General features: G+C 42.5%; 1 protein-coding gene across 4 annotated transcripts in view; it reads right to left on the minus strand.

Moving 5' to 3' along the window:
* SH3RF2 (SH3 domain containing ring finger 2) overlaps positions 1-11496 on the minus strand; it is a 75625-nt gene extending 64129 nt beyond the window's left edge. The window contains exons 1-3 of one of the 4 annotated variants that reach the window (XM_083728274.1): positions 11354-11495; positions 10811-10964; positions 9673-10188 (exon numbers count right to left, since the gene is read on the minus strand). In XM_083728274.1, coding sequence (XP_083584400.1) covers positions 9673-10053 — 381 coding nt within the window. In that variant the 5' untranslated portion in view covers positions 10054-10188; positions 10811-10964; positions 11354-11495. Of the gene's footprint in view, positions 1-9672; positions 10189-10810; positions 11020-11353 lie in introns of all 4 variants that reach the window. The other 3 variants (XM_083728271.1, XM_083728272.1, XM_083728273.1) reach the window with 3 other exon arrangements.
* Positions 11497-17092: the final 5596 nt, after the last annotated feature.

Below are 17092 nucleotides of genomic sequence, written 5' to 3' on the forward strand. Positions count from 1 at the left end.
CCTGTCCAAAGCAACCATGAGGAACATGTAATGGATTCCTGGCTCTAGTCTTGCTCATGTTACACTGAATGTGCAGTGAATGCAGGAAAGGGTTGGGGAGCTGGATTCACACCTATTGGCCCCACTCCAGACTCTGCATCTCCAGTGGAAGGTCTGAATGGATCCAAAACATGTACAATAGGAGTAGATTACGTAAGTACATATAGGAGTAGATTACATAAGTGCAATCATGAACGCGGCCTTTTGCACAGAAATCCTACATGTGTACAACTTGCACCTATGCAGGCACTATCCAGATGTTCTGCTCAACATGCAGAGGTCTGGCATCCAGTCTTGTTGTCCTCTCAACACACATTCTCTGTACCCTCCAATGTTGCACAAACAGAGCTATTAGTCTTATAATCAAACAGACTAAGGAAGGGGAGGAGAAATAACTTGCTCTCCTGAGCAAAGTGATATTGGGGGGGGGGGAGTAACCCCCTCTTGCCTGCTGCTTCTATTCTCTGCATGTTGCCTCAAAAAGATGACTCAAAAGTAGTAGATAAGAGACTAGTTTATTCCTGCATTTTATCCTTCAGACGGCACCGCATCGTCCTCAGGCATGATGATAATATTATTATTTGACCACAGCAGAAACTGAATATTGGAGGTTTAGTGCAGCAAGGCACTGTGGTAGAAACTTTAATACAATCAGGATTGCTGTGGGTGGTGGGTGGGGAGACATCAGCAGTGGCATTAAGTAGCAGGTTTAGAGAAGGAAGGGAGCAGTTATCTGGCAAGTTTCACAAGGCCAGAGTGAGGGTTCTGGACAGATGTTGCCTTTGTAGCCTTATCTAGATAGCCTCTGCCCTGCTCTCAGAGTAGCACAATTAATTTCTTGGATGATTGATATCTATATTGCTAGCTAGCAATTAGTTTTTCTGGAAGGTCCCTTTCATGATGGGTTGGGCTGTGCAAAGCCCAGCTTCTCAAAGCATCCTGCTGCTAGAATACTCCATATACCTCTTTCCTCTGTGGCATGTTCAGGTAGAAAAAGGCTCAATCACCAAACGATGGCTGGGTGACTAGAATCAAGCAACCTCAATCACAAACACATGCCTACTCCTACTCCTCCCGCTTCAGACTTCCCCATGTTAGTGATAACTATGGTTTATTGTGACATCCCTGGTTTCTATAATCAGGGGATGAATTGAAGGCCCAAAGAATGGAAAATAACTCATTCCTTCATGCTTAGAGATTAGATAGTCTAAATCAGGATTGGAGATCCTGGTGCCCTCTGGGTGTTACCAGATTACAACTTCCATCATCCTAGATTATTGCCCATGCTAGCTGGGGCTTCTGGGAGTTGGAGTCCAACAACATCTAGAGGGCCACAGGTTCTCCATCTTGACTATGTGCTCCTCCTACTATACACCACTGTCTACTACTATAAAAACAACAAAGAAACACATGGCACCTTAAAATGGCATCTTAAATCTATTTTGGTAAGCCACCTGTAAGGTGCATAGGAATCTAACAAGCACAGCGCTATCAAAAGTCTAAATTAACTTTTGCCAACCTGGTGCCATCCAGATGTCTTGGATTAATCTTCCCACCAGCCTCAGTCAACATGATTGTGCTGGCTGGGGTGTATGAAAATTGTAGTGTGGCTCTCAGACTGTATGTGGCACATCAGGTACTGGAAATGTCCCCTTGTTTTTATGGCTGCAGTAAGAAAGGCCATGGGGACTGAAAGTTGACCGAGCATCTGGGAGGCTACAATGCATGCATAACAGGCATACCATGCATAGCTTGGGAGCTGTATGTTGAGCAGTCTCTCTCACGTCAATAATAGCAGGTTGTCCTTTCTAGCCTGCAAACATCAGTGGTGTACTGAGCTACATTCCAAGACAAGTGATCTGTGAAGGCCAGTTTTGGAGGCTAATTTTGTAAGAACAAGTTAGGCAAATCCCATCTGTGCCTTCAAAAGAGGGAAAAAAGGATGTCTCTGAAAGATAAGAAAATATTGCAGCGTATATATTCAGGGGTTTGTGAGAAGGTGGCAACGTTGGAGTTGAGTGTATTTTTATCTCAGCAGATGATTTATGCGTCTCATCAGTAGCACGGGAAGGGTATTATTCTCTTGCTCACACAGGGAAGGTTGCATGCAAGGAAGGCCCTCGCAGCAGAAGACTTCCAAAGAAACGCTTTTATATCTAGGTGAACCATTGGCATCTCATCGAGACAGCAATGGGATTTATCTTTTGGAGTGGCCCGGTTTGATCCAATGTTAATTGACCTAGATCACATTAATAACAACCCCAACAGCTCTTTGTAATGAATGGGCAAGATCCTTGGCTGTGGAAGGAAAACAAAGGGAGTGAACCCTGCTATATCCATGGAGGCAGTTCTTGTGCAGGAAGCCTCATCCAGGAGCATCTCTCTCTTTGTGTCATTAGCTTCGTATCAGTGCTGGATTTCCTCTTTCTCCTTTCCTTTGATTCAAGGCTGGTTCTTCCTTCGTACGTTAGTGTATATATTTCACATGGAGAGAATGGATTTAATGGGTCTAAAGCACCATCTTTTAAATTATTTAAGCTCCCTTGTGTTCTGCTCTTTCCAAACCCTTTGTTCATCTTGGCTAGATAAAGTGAGTTCCCTGCAATTTACTTGTGTTTAGGAGGAAAGGCTTTCTTTTTTAGAAGACTTTTAAAAAGCAAAGTCTTGTTTCTCTGCCTAGGCATTAAAGATCTAAAGAAACTTTTCGATTCTTTTTGGTAACAGTCGATGATTGCCCCAATTTTTGTGTATGCCAGAATTCCTCCTGCTCTCATGATTGAGCAGCCCACTGTACATCATTAAAGAGTCTCTGCCTCCCATTTAGAGATGGCTGAACATCCAGGATGGGAGTGCGCTGATCAAAGCAGCGCATCAAAACAGAGAACTTTCAGAAAAGTCTGAATATTTTTCAGATGACACTGCATATCCGAATGAAAAAGTTGCAATGTTATTGTCTGTGGAAGGGAAATTCCCAGTTCTTTTCTCCCTTTCCATCACAATCATTTATGTTACACAGTTCTCTGCGTTCATAGCACCTCGCATACATGATCTCAATAATTTTACATCAGCTGAATAAGGCAGGTCAATATTGTCACTGCTGTACTGCAGTGCAGATACATGGCAGCAGCTGGGTCTGAGAAACAGTAGCTTTCAATATGCCACTTACAATACATATCTACTCTGAAGTAAGTTCCATTGGATTGAGTGGGGCATAGTCCCAGGGTTAGTAAATGGGCATAGGACTGCAGTTTTATTGAGACCATAATGTAGGTGAGATTTGAACCACACACTTTCTGGCTCATGCTCTTAACCTCTGTACTAGCTCCAATATATTTCTCAGAAATGATTGAGTGGCCTTAGATGGCACGACTGCATTATTATCCATCCTCTGCTGCTGTTAACCTCCCAAAGCTGGCAGTGTGACCCTATAGCCTTTCTGAAAGTGTGTTTTCTGTTTTTGATACCTAGCATCATTGCTACGAATGGTCATTATCTTAGCAAGTTTTGCCTATAGAATGAGGAGTGTCTTGGAACTGCATGGCATTATATTCCTTCAAGTCTAGGCAAGTATTAGTGGTGTAGTGGAAGGGGGAATAAAGAGAGGACAGCTTGGGGACTTTTTCCAGGTCAGAAGTGATGATTTAATCTGCTGCTGCACTGGGTGATGGAAGGACCATCCTTTCTCTAGGATGTGAATTAGGTGAGAAGGAGACTTTCTAGCTTGTGACAGATTAGCATAGAAGCAGTCAGAGGATGAGAAAAAAGATCAAGCAGAGAATGGATACTTCTTTAATGGGGTTCCTGCTTCAGTCAAGCAGTTTAAGCAGCAACGCTTCTGCTTTCTTATTAAAAGCTAAAGGCTGCATTGCAGGTGGCTTAAAATGTCTCGTGAATCTCAATGTGTTCTACAAGTTGAAATCGATGCAGTCAGAAGGAAGCAACCACTGAGTTCGAAGGGGCTTGCTCCCAGGTTCACCAACTATGCATAGGATTGCAGCCATGCTGATCCTAATAAATTAGGTATTGCGCAATATAGCGCTGCTCTTTGGTGTGCATGTGTTTATGAGTGTGCGGATATATATGTGTGGATCTCAGTTGTGTCTCTGTATGCATCACATGTGTTTTGGTTTGAGCACAGGTCTTTAGGAGAGCCTAGCATGCTGTTTTGTTTACAAAAATAAACTAAAACTTGAATGACTTTAAGAGAATTGAAGAAACTAATATTTCCTGGGAGATTAGCTGCCAATCAAGCATAGCAATGCTGAGAAAGTCATAACCATGGGGTTCATTTTAAGTACTGTTTATATTTTTCTAAACATGGCAATTGGGGATGATGTGATGATAAGTTCCTGAACTTCAAAAGTCACCACTACTGTAAATACTGGACAATTTACATTTCTTCTGGTGTCCAAGAACCCCTATCCCACCTTTAATCATTGCATTCTATAAATTAACAAAACAGCATCTGACATGTCAGTATTTTTACTGTTTTAAAGCAGTTTCTCAAATTAGTGTCAATTTTTCAGCAGGCTTTTGGAAAGTTTCCATAGTGTGTTTTCCCCTGCTATGGGATGAAGTCAGCACATAAAGTCAACTTTAATTTTTGTTTACTGAAGAGACATTTAAAATGAAACAGTAGAAATGGAGGCAACAGGAACAGCAGTGGTCCAACACGACAAGGCAGAATAGTGAGATAAATTGCCCCCCCAAATACTGAGAAAATACATAATGTGACCTCTGACAAGCATTTGAGAATCACATTCTGGGAAGGAAGTCTCAAAGATTTTTGACAGGGTCCAAATATTTTTGTTAACCTGAACTTTCAAGAAAAAGTCAGGTCACGGAAACTGCACAAAAATAAAGATGAATTAATATCTGATATAGCCCACAATTAATTCTTCTTATGTATCTGTAGTATGCAAGAACATCTTCCTTCACCACCCTCCTTTAAGGCTAAACCAATATGATTCTCAGATTTCTTTGTGTGAACCATTTCAGGAGTGCCAAAAATTTCTTTTCTGCTTGAAAGTTTTTTTTAGCTTTTTTTATAAAAAGAAGGGGGGGGGGGCTTTCCATTCATTTATACTGCTTTCAATTGCTCTCATTCTCAACTGCATTCACTTGCCTCATGTCATGTAACCATATATGATTGACTACCTCCTATTATGACATCATCTCATTTATTATATGATCTGTCATTGGCTGGGATGATCTATGTGGCTAATTCAGGAAAGAGAAAGAAACAGCAGTTAGGGGGAAAGATGATGAATCGTTGCTGTAGCCAGAAAGAAAATACTGCATGGAAGTCGCTACTGCTGATCAAAAAGTAAAAATAGTATTTGGTGCAGCACTCTTATTTTTAGGTTTCACATACCCAACTTTTCGCTCTTCGCAATCCTTGCAAAATAGATCTTTGCACAATGGAGAGCATTCTCTACTGGGCAGGGTGCAAACTACTTAACATGCATATACTAGTACTTAAACTGCTTTTGTTTCATTTTATTTCAGTAAGCCTAAGTGGGCATAAGTGGTGGTATGGTACAGAGAGTACTTTATGTCCCATAGTGAAGAATCAGATGCTTCTGCAGCCTTAGTGGTTCCTTGAGGCTTTTGAAAGTGTTCCGATTTGAACAGTATGTTCAATCAAAATAAAACAAGATTGACTTTAACTGTCTCCAGGGAGCTGCCTTCTGAGAATCAGGAAGGTGTGAATTGAATGTCTGCCAACATTGTCTCGTTCACTTTCACCCTATTGCCAAACCTGTGAAGAGGTCAATTTCCCTGGTGTGACTCTGTGCAAAACTGTTTCTCGCAGATATGGCCTGTAAGTGAACGGCGTGCTGAGATCCAGGAAGCATAATATTTTACTGTGCACAGGAATGTGTTGAGTCTGTATACAATGCCAAACGATGGCTGTAAGAAATATCACCTGGAATGGCAGAAGCTGTGCTTGGCATGGGTGGGGCTGCCTTCTTGCAGGTTTAGAGCCAGGCAAGGATGAAAAAACAAGGGGGCAAAGTTTAACAGAGGGTGCTTTAAGAGTTCTTTAGAAGCCACATATGCAAATATGCACCAAGAGGAAATACTCAGCATATGTAGGAGAGTGAGATCTCCTTGGGAAGAGGTCATGTTTTTTCATGAGCTCTTACAACTATACCCTATAACCTTTTTTAAAATGTGGCTCTTTTGGGGGGGGGGGTGTTATTGGGTTATAGTTTTTCTTTTGATATTTATATATTGTGATCTTTTCTGTGAACAGCCCTGAGACTTCCGTGCAGTATATATATTCAATAATTAATATAATAATAATAATACATCTTGTTGAGAAACATTAGCACGGGACCATTGCAACATATACTTAGAATGCAGACATGAAATGAGAAATCAATACACTTCACGTTATTACTTTCTTATTATATGGACTTTTGAAAAAAAATGATAATCCCTTTGTTATCTAGTCATTGCAAGACAAGGTCATTTTTCAAAGCCCTGTGAGATTGGGAGGGAAATTATTGCAGAGGTTCTGACAAGCATAAGGAACTAAAATCACCCTAGGGAGCACTGGTGAACACCTTCAAAGGCTCCTTTTGACGCTATAGAGAACAACATTGATGGCTGTAATTATTTTTGATGTCATTTAAAATCAACTGAAAAGGTCTGGCTGACTTGAAAGGGTATTTTGAAATGTCTTAATATACAGAGAGCACTCTTCATTATCCAAATGCCTCATCAGATAATCCAAATATTTGGAAGTTGTTCACACAGAGTTATTATGGGAGAGGACACATTGTGGATTAGATAACTATAATTTTGGGATTAGTGGCAGCCATATGGCAACGTGACTGGCGATAAGCCCTGGTCCTGAGCGAACACCAGAGGGTGAGGCAAATCCCTGGGCACCCACTCCTAATAGCTGATCTGCAGGCAGTGAGGTCAGTCTGGATTTTCCTCCGCTCTGATGTTAAAACCCTAGAACCTCCCACTCATTTACCTATAGGAATGCTGCTCCTGCTTATGCCCATTGGCCCTTGCCTGGGGTCTTGCAAACCAGGAAGAAATGCTGCTCAGAACTGCTACTTTTATGTTCCTCCATCCTTCCATAGGCCCAGCATGGGATCCACAGAACACCATAAAGGGAACCAATGGCTATAGCTATAAAGCAAATCAGTACCACAATCTCCTCTTCCTCCCTCCTCCTCTTTCTCCTTCGTGCATCTACTTGCTGGAAGCAATTACTCGAACAGACCTGTCAACTCCACCAAACATTACACTGCAGTCTGCTGGCTCATGCTCCCTACCTTGCAATTTCTAATGGTTTCTATCGCAGGCATGAAGCTATCCACAGTGCCATTTAGCATAATAAATAATTTCGCAACATGCTTTTCAATGGTTGTGTTGTCTCTTTCCCCCTACCACTATTTGAAGCAACTGCCACACATCTTTCTAACTCACAAGACTAGTTCTCAGAGCTTTTTCTTTAGATCACCACATTAAAGTCAGCCTTTGGAGACTGGGATTGAAAACTGGCCCACTTTTTAATATCCCTTGTACTGTATGTGTGCACATGTTTAATATCCTGCAACCTTCATTCAGTCTTGGTTCTCTGTACCATTTGTATATACAGTACAGACATTTCTTGTTGCTCAGACATTACATGGCCATTAAGTCTTGGAGGCCACGGTGGGTCTATTGAACCATGCATTGCTGGCAAATGTTTGCAAGGCTGCTGCATCCTGACTTGAATCTAGTAACCTGGAAGCTGTTTTGAAGATTTCATCATCCAAATTAAGAACAGCTAAAGCATGCCAGCATCCAAACACTAGACACTAGAAATTAGATGCTGACATTCTTGAACTGTTCTAAATATTTGTATGTTAAAATGAAACCACAATGTAGGTGGCCAGGCTTGCTGAACGGCATTTCCCTCGCCTTTGTTAAGAGTCCAGCCTTCCAAACACTGTCATATTTATCACAACGGGCTTGTGCAGGAGACCATGTGGGCAATTCCACCCTTGATGAAGAAAGTAGAATTACACAATGAATTTTGCAGGTGCCTTTGCAATGTGAATGTGACAAGAAGGGTGAAGCTGGCCTGGTAACTATCTAGCAAGCAATGATTGATCTAGGTTACAGATAATACCAAGTTTGACAGGTATGGAGCTCACCCATTTTGACTTGTTCTGATTGCTTATCTGGACTACTGCCCTAATGAATTAAAATGATGCCACCCAGAATCAAAAGATAGTAAGATAGCTGAACGTATTTTTTTTTCTGGGTTACAACAACAAAACCCCCACCAGTGTGGCATAGTGATAAGAATGTTAGACTAGAACCAGGGAGACCAGGATTCAGCCATATGAAGCTCACTGGGTGACCTTCGACCAGCAATTATCTCTCCATCTGTGTATCCACCATGCATTTAAAAAACATTTAAAGCACATTCCCCTACCCCAAGAATCCTGAGAACTGTAGGTTGTTAAGGGTGTGGGTAATTGTAGCTCTGTGAAAGGTAAACTATAGTTCCCAGGATTTTTGGGGGGTGCTTTAAAAGTTTGGTGCATATGCAACCCCAGCCTGTCCTACCTCCCAGGGTTGTTGTGGGGATAAAATGGAGCAGGGAGACCTATAGGCATTGCTTTGAGCTCCATGGAGGAAAGATAGGGATAGAAATGTAGCAAAACCAGCAACAACCCATTGAGAGTTCCTTCGCATGCATTTCCCTTAAGTATTACTTTAAATGACCGCTGGTAAAGGGGAACTATAGTAGGGTTGTTTGAGATACATATTACTCCCAAGGAGTATAGTTACATAAGGGCTAACCAGCTGCCGAAATTCCCTGAAAAAGTGATCTCCAAGTAAACTGTTGAAGAAGCATTCACAGCCATACGTATATGATTCTCACAGTCTGCCAAGCACCCAAATCCAAACACTTTGTGCCTTCACATAATTGTGAAATCAAACATGGGAGGAGGGGGGGGAATCACACAATGAGCTTTTCGTGAAAGGCACTTGAGGATAGAAGAACTGGTGCGACAGGCAGGAGGAAGAAGAAACTAGAAACTAGGGCACAGCTGACCTACTTTTTACCCATATTCAGACCCAGTCACACATCTAGTTAAAAGTTCTAGTAATTCGATTCTAGTCTTATTACAGATATATATTTTTCCTACTCAGGTTGTACTGGCACAGGACAAAGCATTCCTTCTGGTTTGTTTTTTTTAAAGGTCAGTGAAAATCAACCCTTTCTCAGTCCTCGACAGGTGTGAAAGTACCGTAGTTTGGCTCTGCCAAATGTATAAATCGTCTGTTCCCTGGTTTAATCTTGGATTGGAAATAGAAGTACGGCAATGTCACCTGAAAAATCTCAGCACAATTTTGAGCTCTGCTGGAGATGGCAATCCCCTAAAAGCCTAGTAGCTGGATTTGTCAGATGAAATGGTTCCAGCTGGAATAAGTTTAAACTTAAAAGGGAGTTGCAGCATAAATCCAGTTGAGATAGCTGGGTTGTTGGTGAAGAAAGCACCCAACTCTATACACAAACTGAATACATTTGACCCTTTGAAATGAAATGTGGCCTACAAAAGTGTGTCCTGCCTGATAAAGTTAGCGGTAAAATAAATGGACCCTCCTTACCCCTTCCATAGGGATCCTGGGACTGGCGGTCAGCCTGTACTGATTGAGTTGCACAGCTCTTGGCTCTTCCGGGAATCGCCTGATGGAGGCAGGAGAGGAGAGGACCCCAGATCTTTGCAGCGAGCCAAACTTCATCCTATTGGGTCCAAATCTGATTCCATCCAACAAGCGGATCAAAAGCAAGTTGGCTGGAAGCTCCTCAATGCTGCAGAGGACCAGGGCTCGGCATTCAGGGCACCGAAGCTCCTTGTGTGACTTCAAGATCCTCTGGAGGCAAGGCTTGCAGAAGGTGTGCTGGCAGGGGAGTACTTTGGCCGAGACGTCCAGCTTCTCCAGGCACACTGGGCATTCTAGCATGTCCAAGAAGGCCGAATCATCCATACTCTTTCTCCCCCCTTTTCAACGAAGAAATCCAATTTCAAAGCAGAGCTGGAAAACTCCACATGATGTTTGCCGTGACCAAATACGTTGCTCAGGAAGGACGCTTGCAATTGTTAGAATCCAAAAATCGCCATCCTGTCAGGAGAAAACAACAGAGAAGGAGAGACCAATTGCAACACCTGACTACTTTGGTATTATGAAATGCATGCCACCTACAAGTCGAAGCAAAGCCTCATGAGCTGATTTGTATGGTGTGTCCCAACCCCCCAAAACAAAGAAAGGTTGGCATTAGCCATTTGTGAATATAAGTACCAGTAAGCAGAATCATACCCATTGGCTGCTGTGTGGCAGGAAGGAGGCAGCTGCATCTCACACACTGGCACAGGTGATTATAAAAATAAAAATTAGAGGACCCCATAAATTCCACTCAAAGTGAGATGTTGACACCAGGGCATCATGTTCCTATTCAGATGTATTGCCGAGGGATCAGCCCATCTTAAAAATGGCATGCAAAGAATAACTGTGAAAGCAGGAAAAATGATCACTCCTGAGAAAAGCCAGAAGGTGTTCTGGTAAAACACATGGCTGAACACATTCCTGCCTCCACTCCCCTTTTCTAAACAGGCCAACACTGAACAGGCATTGCTCTGTTGGCCCACCCACAGTGCTTCACACTCTCTCAAAAAGGCATCTCTCTTCATTCTCTAGATTTTCTCATCTGCAAGTCACTTTGACGGCAATCATTACTTTGGCATACCTGGGAGTAAAAGAGCCTCGCTTGACTTGAGGAGACTGGCAGTTTTTGTCTCTTGCCTCTTCTTAGCTGACTTAATCATCCAAAGCCAGCCTGAGAAATCAGTATTCCTCCCACAGCAGAAAAAGTGACTCAACCTGTTTGGCACCTTTCACAACTGTACACGGAGCAGAAGTGAAGCAGATAGGTAAATTCCAGATTCAAGTCCTGGCCTGCAAAAACCACCACCGACCCATATCACACAGAGGAGTACGTGTGTGTGTGTGTGTGTGTGTGTGTGTGTGGCTGAATAAAGACAGATCTAATGTTGCTAAGTTCTCTCTCCACCCCCTTCCTTAGAAAGAAATACCCCCCCACACAACTCAGCGTTAGACAGTTCAAATCATTATCCACTGAACAAGTTTCACCCTGATGAAGAAGGGTCATAAGCTTTGGGAGTTAAAACCTTCTTCCAGAATGCTTCTTCTCTCTGAAGAAGGAAGCTGTGGAAAAAGAAAAAAGAAAAGAAACTGGAGCAAGCTACTAATTTCTGCAAGTGCTACTGACCTTGTGTTCATGACCCTCTTTAAAATGAGCTCAGCTCGTGAAATAACAGCTTCTGATCTGGCTCTTTCGCTTTCTTTCACTCCCCAAATTGCAGCCGCGTTGAAAACTTTAACTAGGTGCATTACTCACTTAGCTCAACTTAACACGTGCTGCCTTGTTAACTCGTAGGTTGCCAAGCTGATCCTCCTACACATATTTCAGGCAAGGGGGAATGGCTAAGTCTGATTCTGAACCAGGAGTGGGGCTGTTGAGTGTATGTACACACACACACACACACACACACACACACACACACACACACACAGTATATGCTTGATGTGAGCTATTCTGGCTCTATATCACTGTAACATAAATCATTAACTGGGCTCAGCTATTTTATTAACATTTTTTAAAAAAACATTTTATGAAGCTTATCCTGTTTTAGGAACAGAGGAGGAGGAGTGTAAAATGATGGCAGAGAATAAAAAAACACAAAACAAGCCTGTGCACAAAGGACTAGAAAACACCAACTAGTATGATAAATGCATTTTTAGGGGATTAAGAGGGTGAACTGAAGCTGGAGCTGTAATTGGGATCAGCTGAAAAAAGTATGATTGTGCCGAATTAAGCTACTTTGCATTAAAAACATCACTCTCTGCAACATTATTACTTTTTCAACAAAACAAGATAGGAGAAATCTAAAATAAAAGCCTCCAGGTGATTAGTTTAGCTCTGGAGAAAGAAACAGATATGCTGCTTCTGAAATGCCAGCCTTTGTTCCAGCCTCATGTGATCTCTGTAGGACAGTTAATTTTGGATGTTCTCCTGTGGGATGTTTGTTCTCCATAATAAGAACTGCTTTAGGAAAACCTTGACAGCATTTGAAATCTCAATTAAATTGGCTGGTTTTTGTTTTGTTTTTTGTTCTTGTTCTAATGCAAAGCGGAGCTTGAACTACATGCAGAGGTTTTTTTCTTGGATAAGGACAAGCTGATCTAGGGCAACGTGTGACACCAAGGATGAAATAAAGCAAGAGACGTAGAAGTTGGAAGAGACCATGAGAGTCATCTAGTCCAGCCTCCTGCAATTCAGGAATCTTTCACCAAACATCGGGCTTGAACCTAGGATTAAGAGTCTCATACTGAGCTATCTGAACTGATCCTTTGCCCAGCTGTATATCCTTTTCGAGGACAGTGGTAGCTACCATCAACGCAGAAGAGTTTCCAGAGATTGTTGTCTCTGTTTTGTAATATTTCCACCACTGGAATATTTAGAAAGTAATCCGAAATCCACACTACCGCCCATAGCATGGCAAGGCTTCAGGGAGTGGGGGGGGGCACTGCTGTATCTCCTGCCCTGCCAGACACAATGGACAGGGTACAAGGCAGGGGCAGGGGCAAGGGCAGGGGCAGGGGCAGGCAGATGATTGTGCCAGTCTGGATTGGGCCAGATGCTGTCAATGAACAGCAGTGGGGCCAGCCAGATTCTGAGTCGCCTCTGCCCTGCCCCTTCCACACACATTTGCACTTTCCTGAATTTCACAGTGCAGTTCTCCGGTTGAGTAATACATTCAAAACCTCATAAAAAGGTAAAGGTAAAGGACCCCTGACAGTTAAGTCCAGTTGCAAATGACTCTGGGGTTGTGGTGCTCATCTCGCTTTACTGGCTGAGGGAGCCGATGTTTGTCCGCAGACAGTTTTTCCGGGTCATGTGGCCAGCATGACTAAGCCAGTTCTGGCGAAACCAGAACAGCACACAGAAACGCTGTTTACCTTCCCCCAGGAGCAGTACCTATTTATCTACTTTCACTTTGACGTGCTTTTGAACTACTAGGTTGGCAGGAGCAGGGACCAAGCAACGGGAGCTGACTCCGTAGCAGGAATTCAAACTGCTGACCTTCCGATTGGCAAGCCCAAGGCTCAGTGGTTTACACCACAGTGCCACCCGCGTCCTGGGGTAATGAATACATACAAACACTTCTATTCATGAGAAATGCATACATTCTGGTAAAGTGCTCACAAAAAAATGTGTTCGTTAGTCAAAACAGCATACAGTACAATACATACATTTATTAGGAGAAATTTGCGTTAAAATGTTGACAAATTTTATGGGTATTTTTTTAAATTAAAAAATGCAAATTGCTGTGGAAATGTGGAGAACTGAAGACTGGAAAAACGAGAACCAAAATTGAGGGTTTTGTCCATCCCTATAAAAAAAAGTCAACAAAACAAAAGAGAGTAACAATTGTTAGGTATAAGGTATACTATAGCACCTAATGCAGAACCTGAAAAGTAAGGGATCCCTGTCTAAGACAGAGAACTTGTTAGGGTAGAGGGGGCAGTCATACTACATATTTTGAAGGTTTGTGTGCATATGTGCACATTCATTAAATGCTCATGTACCTGTGAAATTCAGAGGATTTCATTGCGCAGTGAGGTTTAGTCCTCTGCCTTCGCTCATTTCCACATGGAAATTAATGCATGGAGGTGGGGTTGCATTTGTGCCCACTGGCTCCAATCCAGCTCTTTCTGTGTTCAAGATGCCATTTTCAAAGAAAGCCTGTGCTCTTACACCTTAGAATGAATGAGATGAACATGCATGCTCAGATGTATAGGCGTCTGTGGAAACGTCACCTTGAGCATGCAGCAGTCACAGATATGACCTTGATCCCTCTCCTCATAGGTATGCATCAAGTCAGAGGTTGACTGACCTTATGTGATCTTGATACCCATGATGAAATGGATTAATAATAATGTAAATGGCAATGAACTGGACATCATGGAGCGAGCAATGGAAGAACAGGCAGGAGGGAGTATATCGTACAGCATTTCTCTTTGGAACTGATACTTTCAAAGGCTTTTGTTATAAAATAGTCCCAGATTTCATGGGAATCTTAGCAGACAAGTTCCTTTTTTTAAATATCCCCAAGGATAAGGTGTATTAGTTGCTAGTTACTAGATGCTACAAATTATAGATCTAAAGCTAACTGCTTGTCCTCCCACCCATAAATACTCCACACAAGTCCTGTATTGTTGCTCCCTTTGAAGGCTGGCAGAAACAAAAGATGTACTTACCTGTGTTTTCAGACTTTCGAACTAATGCCTGGGAGGAGAAGAACTAAATCATATTGGCTTGCGTGAACAATTGTTCCAAAGTTCCAGAAACTAATAATTTGGGGGTTGTTTTTTCCTGCTTGAAGTTATAATCCAGTAATAAGGCAGTGTTTTAGGTAGCATCTGCTTCTGCTGTTCCACCCCTGGTATGTCTAAGGAAATAACAGGACAGACCAAATGAGGGGTACTATACAAGCTTGTGATCTGAAATGGCAACAAAGTATCCTCTGTAGCAGCCAGCAAGCTAGAACACTTATTAGTGAGTAGATGTACTCATGAATAAATGCTCCAGGAAAGGTACTTCCACCAAAATACAAGGAAGAGTTGCTATGTGTGAAGTATTTCCTAATCACTCTTGGCAGCTGTAACAAACTACACTTCCCATAATTCTTTGGGGGGAAGCTATAGCTGTTAAAATGGTATGAGAATGCTTTAATTGGTATTAAATTGACCCCTGTTTTTACTTTCAGATTGATATTACAGTGGTACCTTGGGTTAAGAACTTAATTTGTTCTGGAGGTCCGTTCTTAACCTGAAACTGTTCTTAACCTGAGATACCACTTTAGTTAATGGGGCCTCCCCTTGCCGCCGCACCATTTCTGTGGTCAATCAACCACAAGGTTCCATGAATTGGGATGCTGGGGAATTTTCATTGAAAAGAAATAGATCTAAATGCAGTGTAAAGAAACAGCCATGTTTCTGTTCTGAAATGCGATTATCTCAGCAGTTGGAGTTTTCCAGAAAAGGTTAGCATGGGATTTACTACTGAATCACAGGCCCTTCCTCAAAAGACGGCATGGCTTTTTGTTGATAGCAGCATATTATATACAGTGGTACCTCGGGTTAAGTACTTACCGTAATTCGTTCCGGAGGTCCGTTCTTAACCTGAAACTGTTCTTAACCTGAAGCACCACTGTAGCTAATGGGGTCTCCTGCTGCTGCCGCGCCACCGGAGCACAATTTCTGTTCTCATCCTGAAGCAAAGTTCTTAACCCAAGGTACTCTTTCTGGGTTAGTGGAGTCTGTAACCTGAAGCGTATGTAACCTGAAGCGTATGTAACCCGAGGTACCACTGTATAGGCATTTTGGAGAATGCAACCTGACCCTGTTCCAGTTTCTTTTCTTTTTCTTACATATTTTTATTGAGCAAATTTAACAAATCAAATTATAAATCAATATAACCAATTACATTTCCCCCTTTTCCCCCTCCCTCCCTCCCTCCCTCCCTCTCCCACCCACCAGAGACTTCCCTCAGCTTCCCTCTCTGATTTGTTTATACCTGTTATTCTCTGCATGTTGTGAAATTGTACATATCATTGCCTTGTCTATCATATATTCTACTAATAAATTTGTGGATGTTTATTCAAAACATGCCAAGGAGTCCAAATCTTTTTGTTGTCTTTTTAAATCATTTGTAAAAAGTTCCCATTCTTCCTTGAAGTCACAATTGTCATTCTCCCGTAATTTATATATTAACTTTGCCAACTCCGCATAGCTCATCAATTTTTCTTGCCATTGTTCTTTGGGATTTCCTCATTCTTCCATCCTTGTGCTAACAAGACTCTTGCAGCTGTTGTAGCATACATAAATAAGTTATTTATTTTTCTTGGCAGGTCTTGTCCTAAAATCCCTAACAAAAATGCTTCTGGTTTTTTTTACAAATGTCATTTTAAACATTTTTTTCAATTCATTATATATCATCTCCCAAAATTTTTAACCTTCTCTACATTCCCACCACATGTGCTGTTTTGGGGGGACAGGAGGCGGGCAGGTGTGGAGGATTCCCTGGTCCTGAATGGGGTAACTGTGCCCCTGAAGGACCAGGTGCGCAGCCTGGGAGTCATTTTGGACTCACAGCTGTCCATGGAGGCACAGGTCAAATCTGTATCCAGGGCAGCTGTGTACCAGCTCCATCTGGTACGTAGGCTGAGACCCTATCTGCCTGCAGACTGTCTCGCCAGAGTGGTACATGCTCTGGTTATCTCCCGCTTGGACTACTGCAATGCGCTCTACGTGGGGCTACCTTTGAAGGTGACCCGGAAACTACAACTAATCCAGAATGCGGCAGCTAGACTGGTGACTGGGAGCGGCCGCCGAGACCATATAACACCAGTCTTGAAAGACCTACATTGGCTCCCAGTACGTTTCCGAGCACAATTCAAAGTGTTGGTGCTGACCTTTAAAGCCCTAAACGGCCTCGGTCCAGTATATCTGAAGGAGCGTCTCCTCCCCCATCGTTCTGCCCGGACACTGAGGTCCAGCTCCGAGGGCCTTCTGGCAGTTCCCTCACTGCGAGAGGCCAGGCTACAGGGAACCAGGCAGAGGGCCTTCTCGGTAGTGGCGCCCGCCCTGTGGAACACCCTCCCAACAGATGTCAAAGCGATAAACATCTACCTGACATTCAGAAGACATCTGAAGGCAGCCCTGTTCAGGGAAGTTTTTAATATGTGACATTTCAGTGTATCTTTTATCTTTGTTGGAAGCCGCCCAGAGTGGCTGGGGAAACCCAACCAGATGGGCGGGGTACAAATAATAAATTATTATTATTATTATTATTATTATTATTATTATTATTATTATTATTATTTGAAACAAAGTACCTTCTTTTTCTTTACCTTTTCAACATGTATTTGACCCCGTTTTATAC

This window comes from Podarcis gaigeae (assembly GCF_964106915.1).
Source record: "Podarcis gaigeae genome assembly, chromosome: 2".
Taxonomy (NCBI): domain Eukaryota; kingdom Metazoa; phylum Chordata; class Lepidosauria; order Squamata; family Lacertidae; genus Podarcis; species Podarcis gaigeae.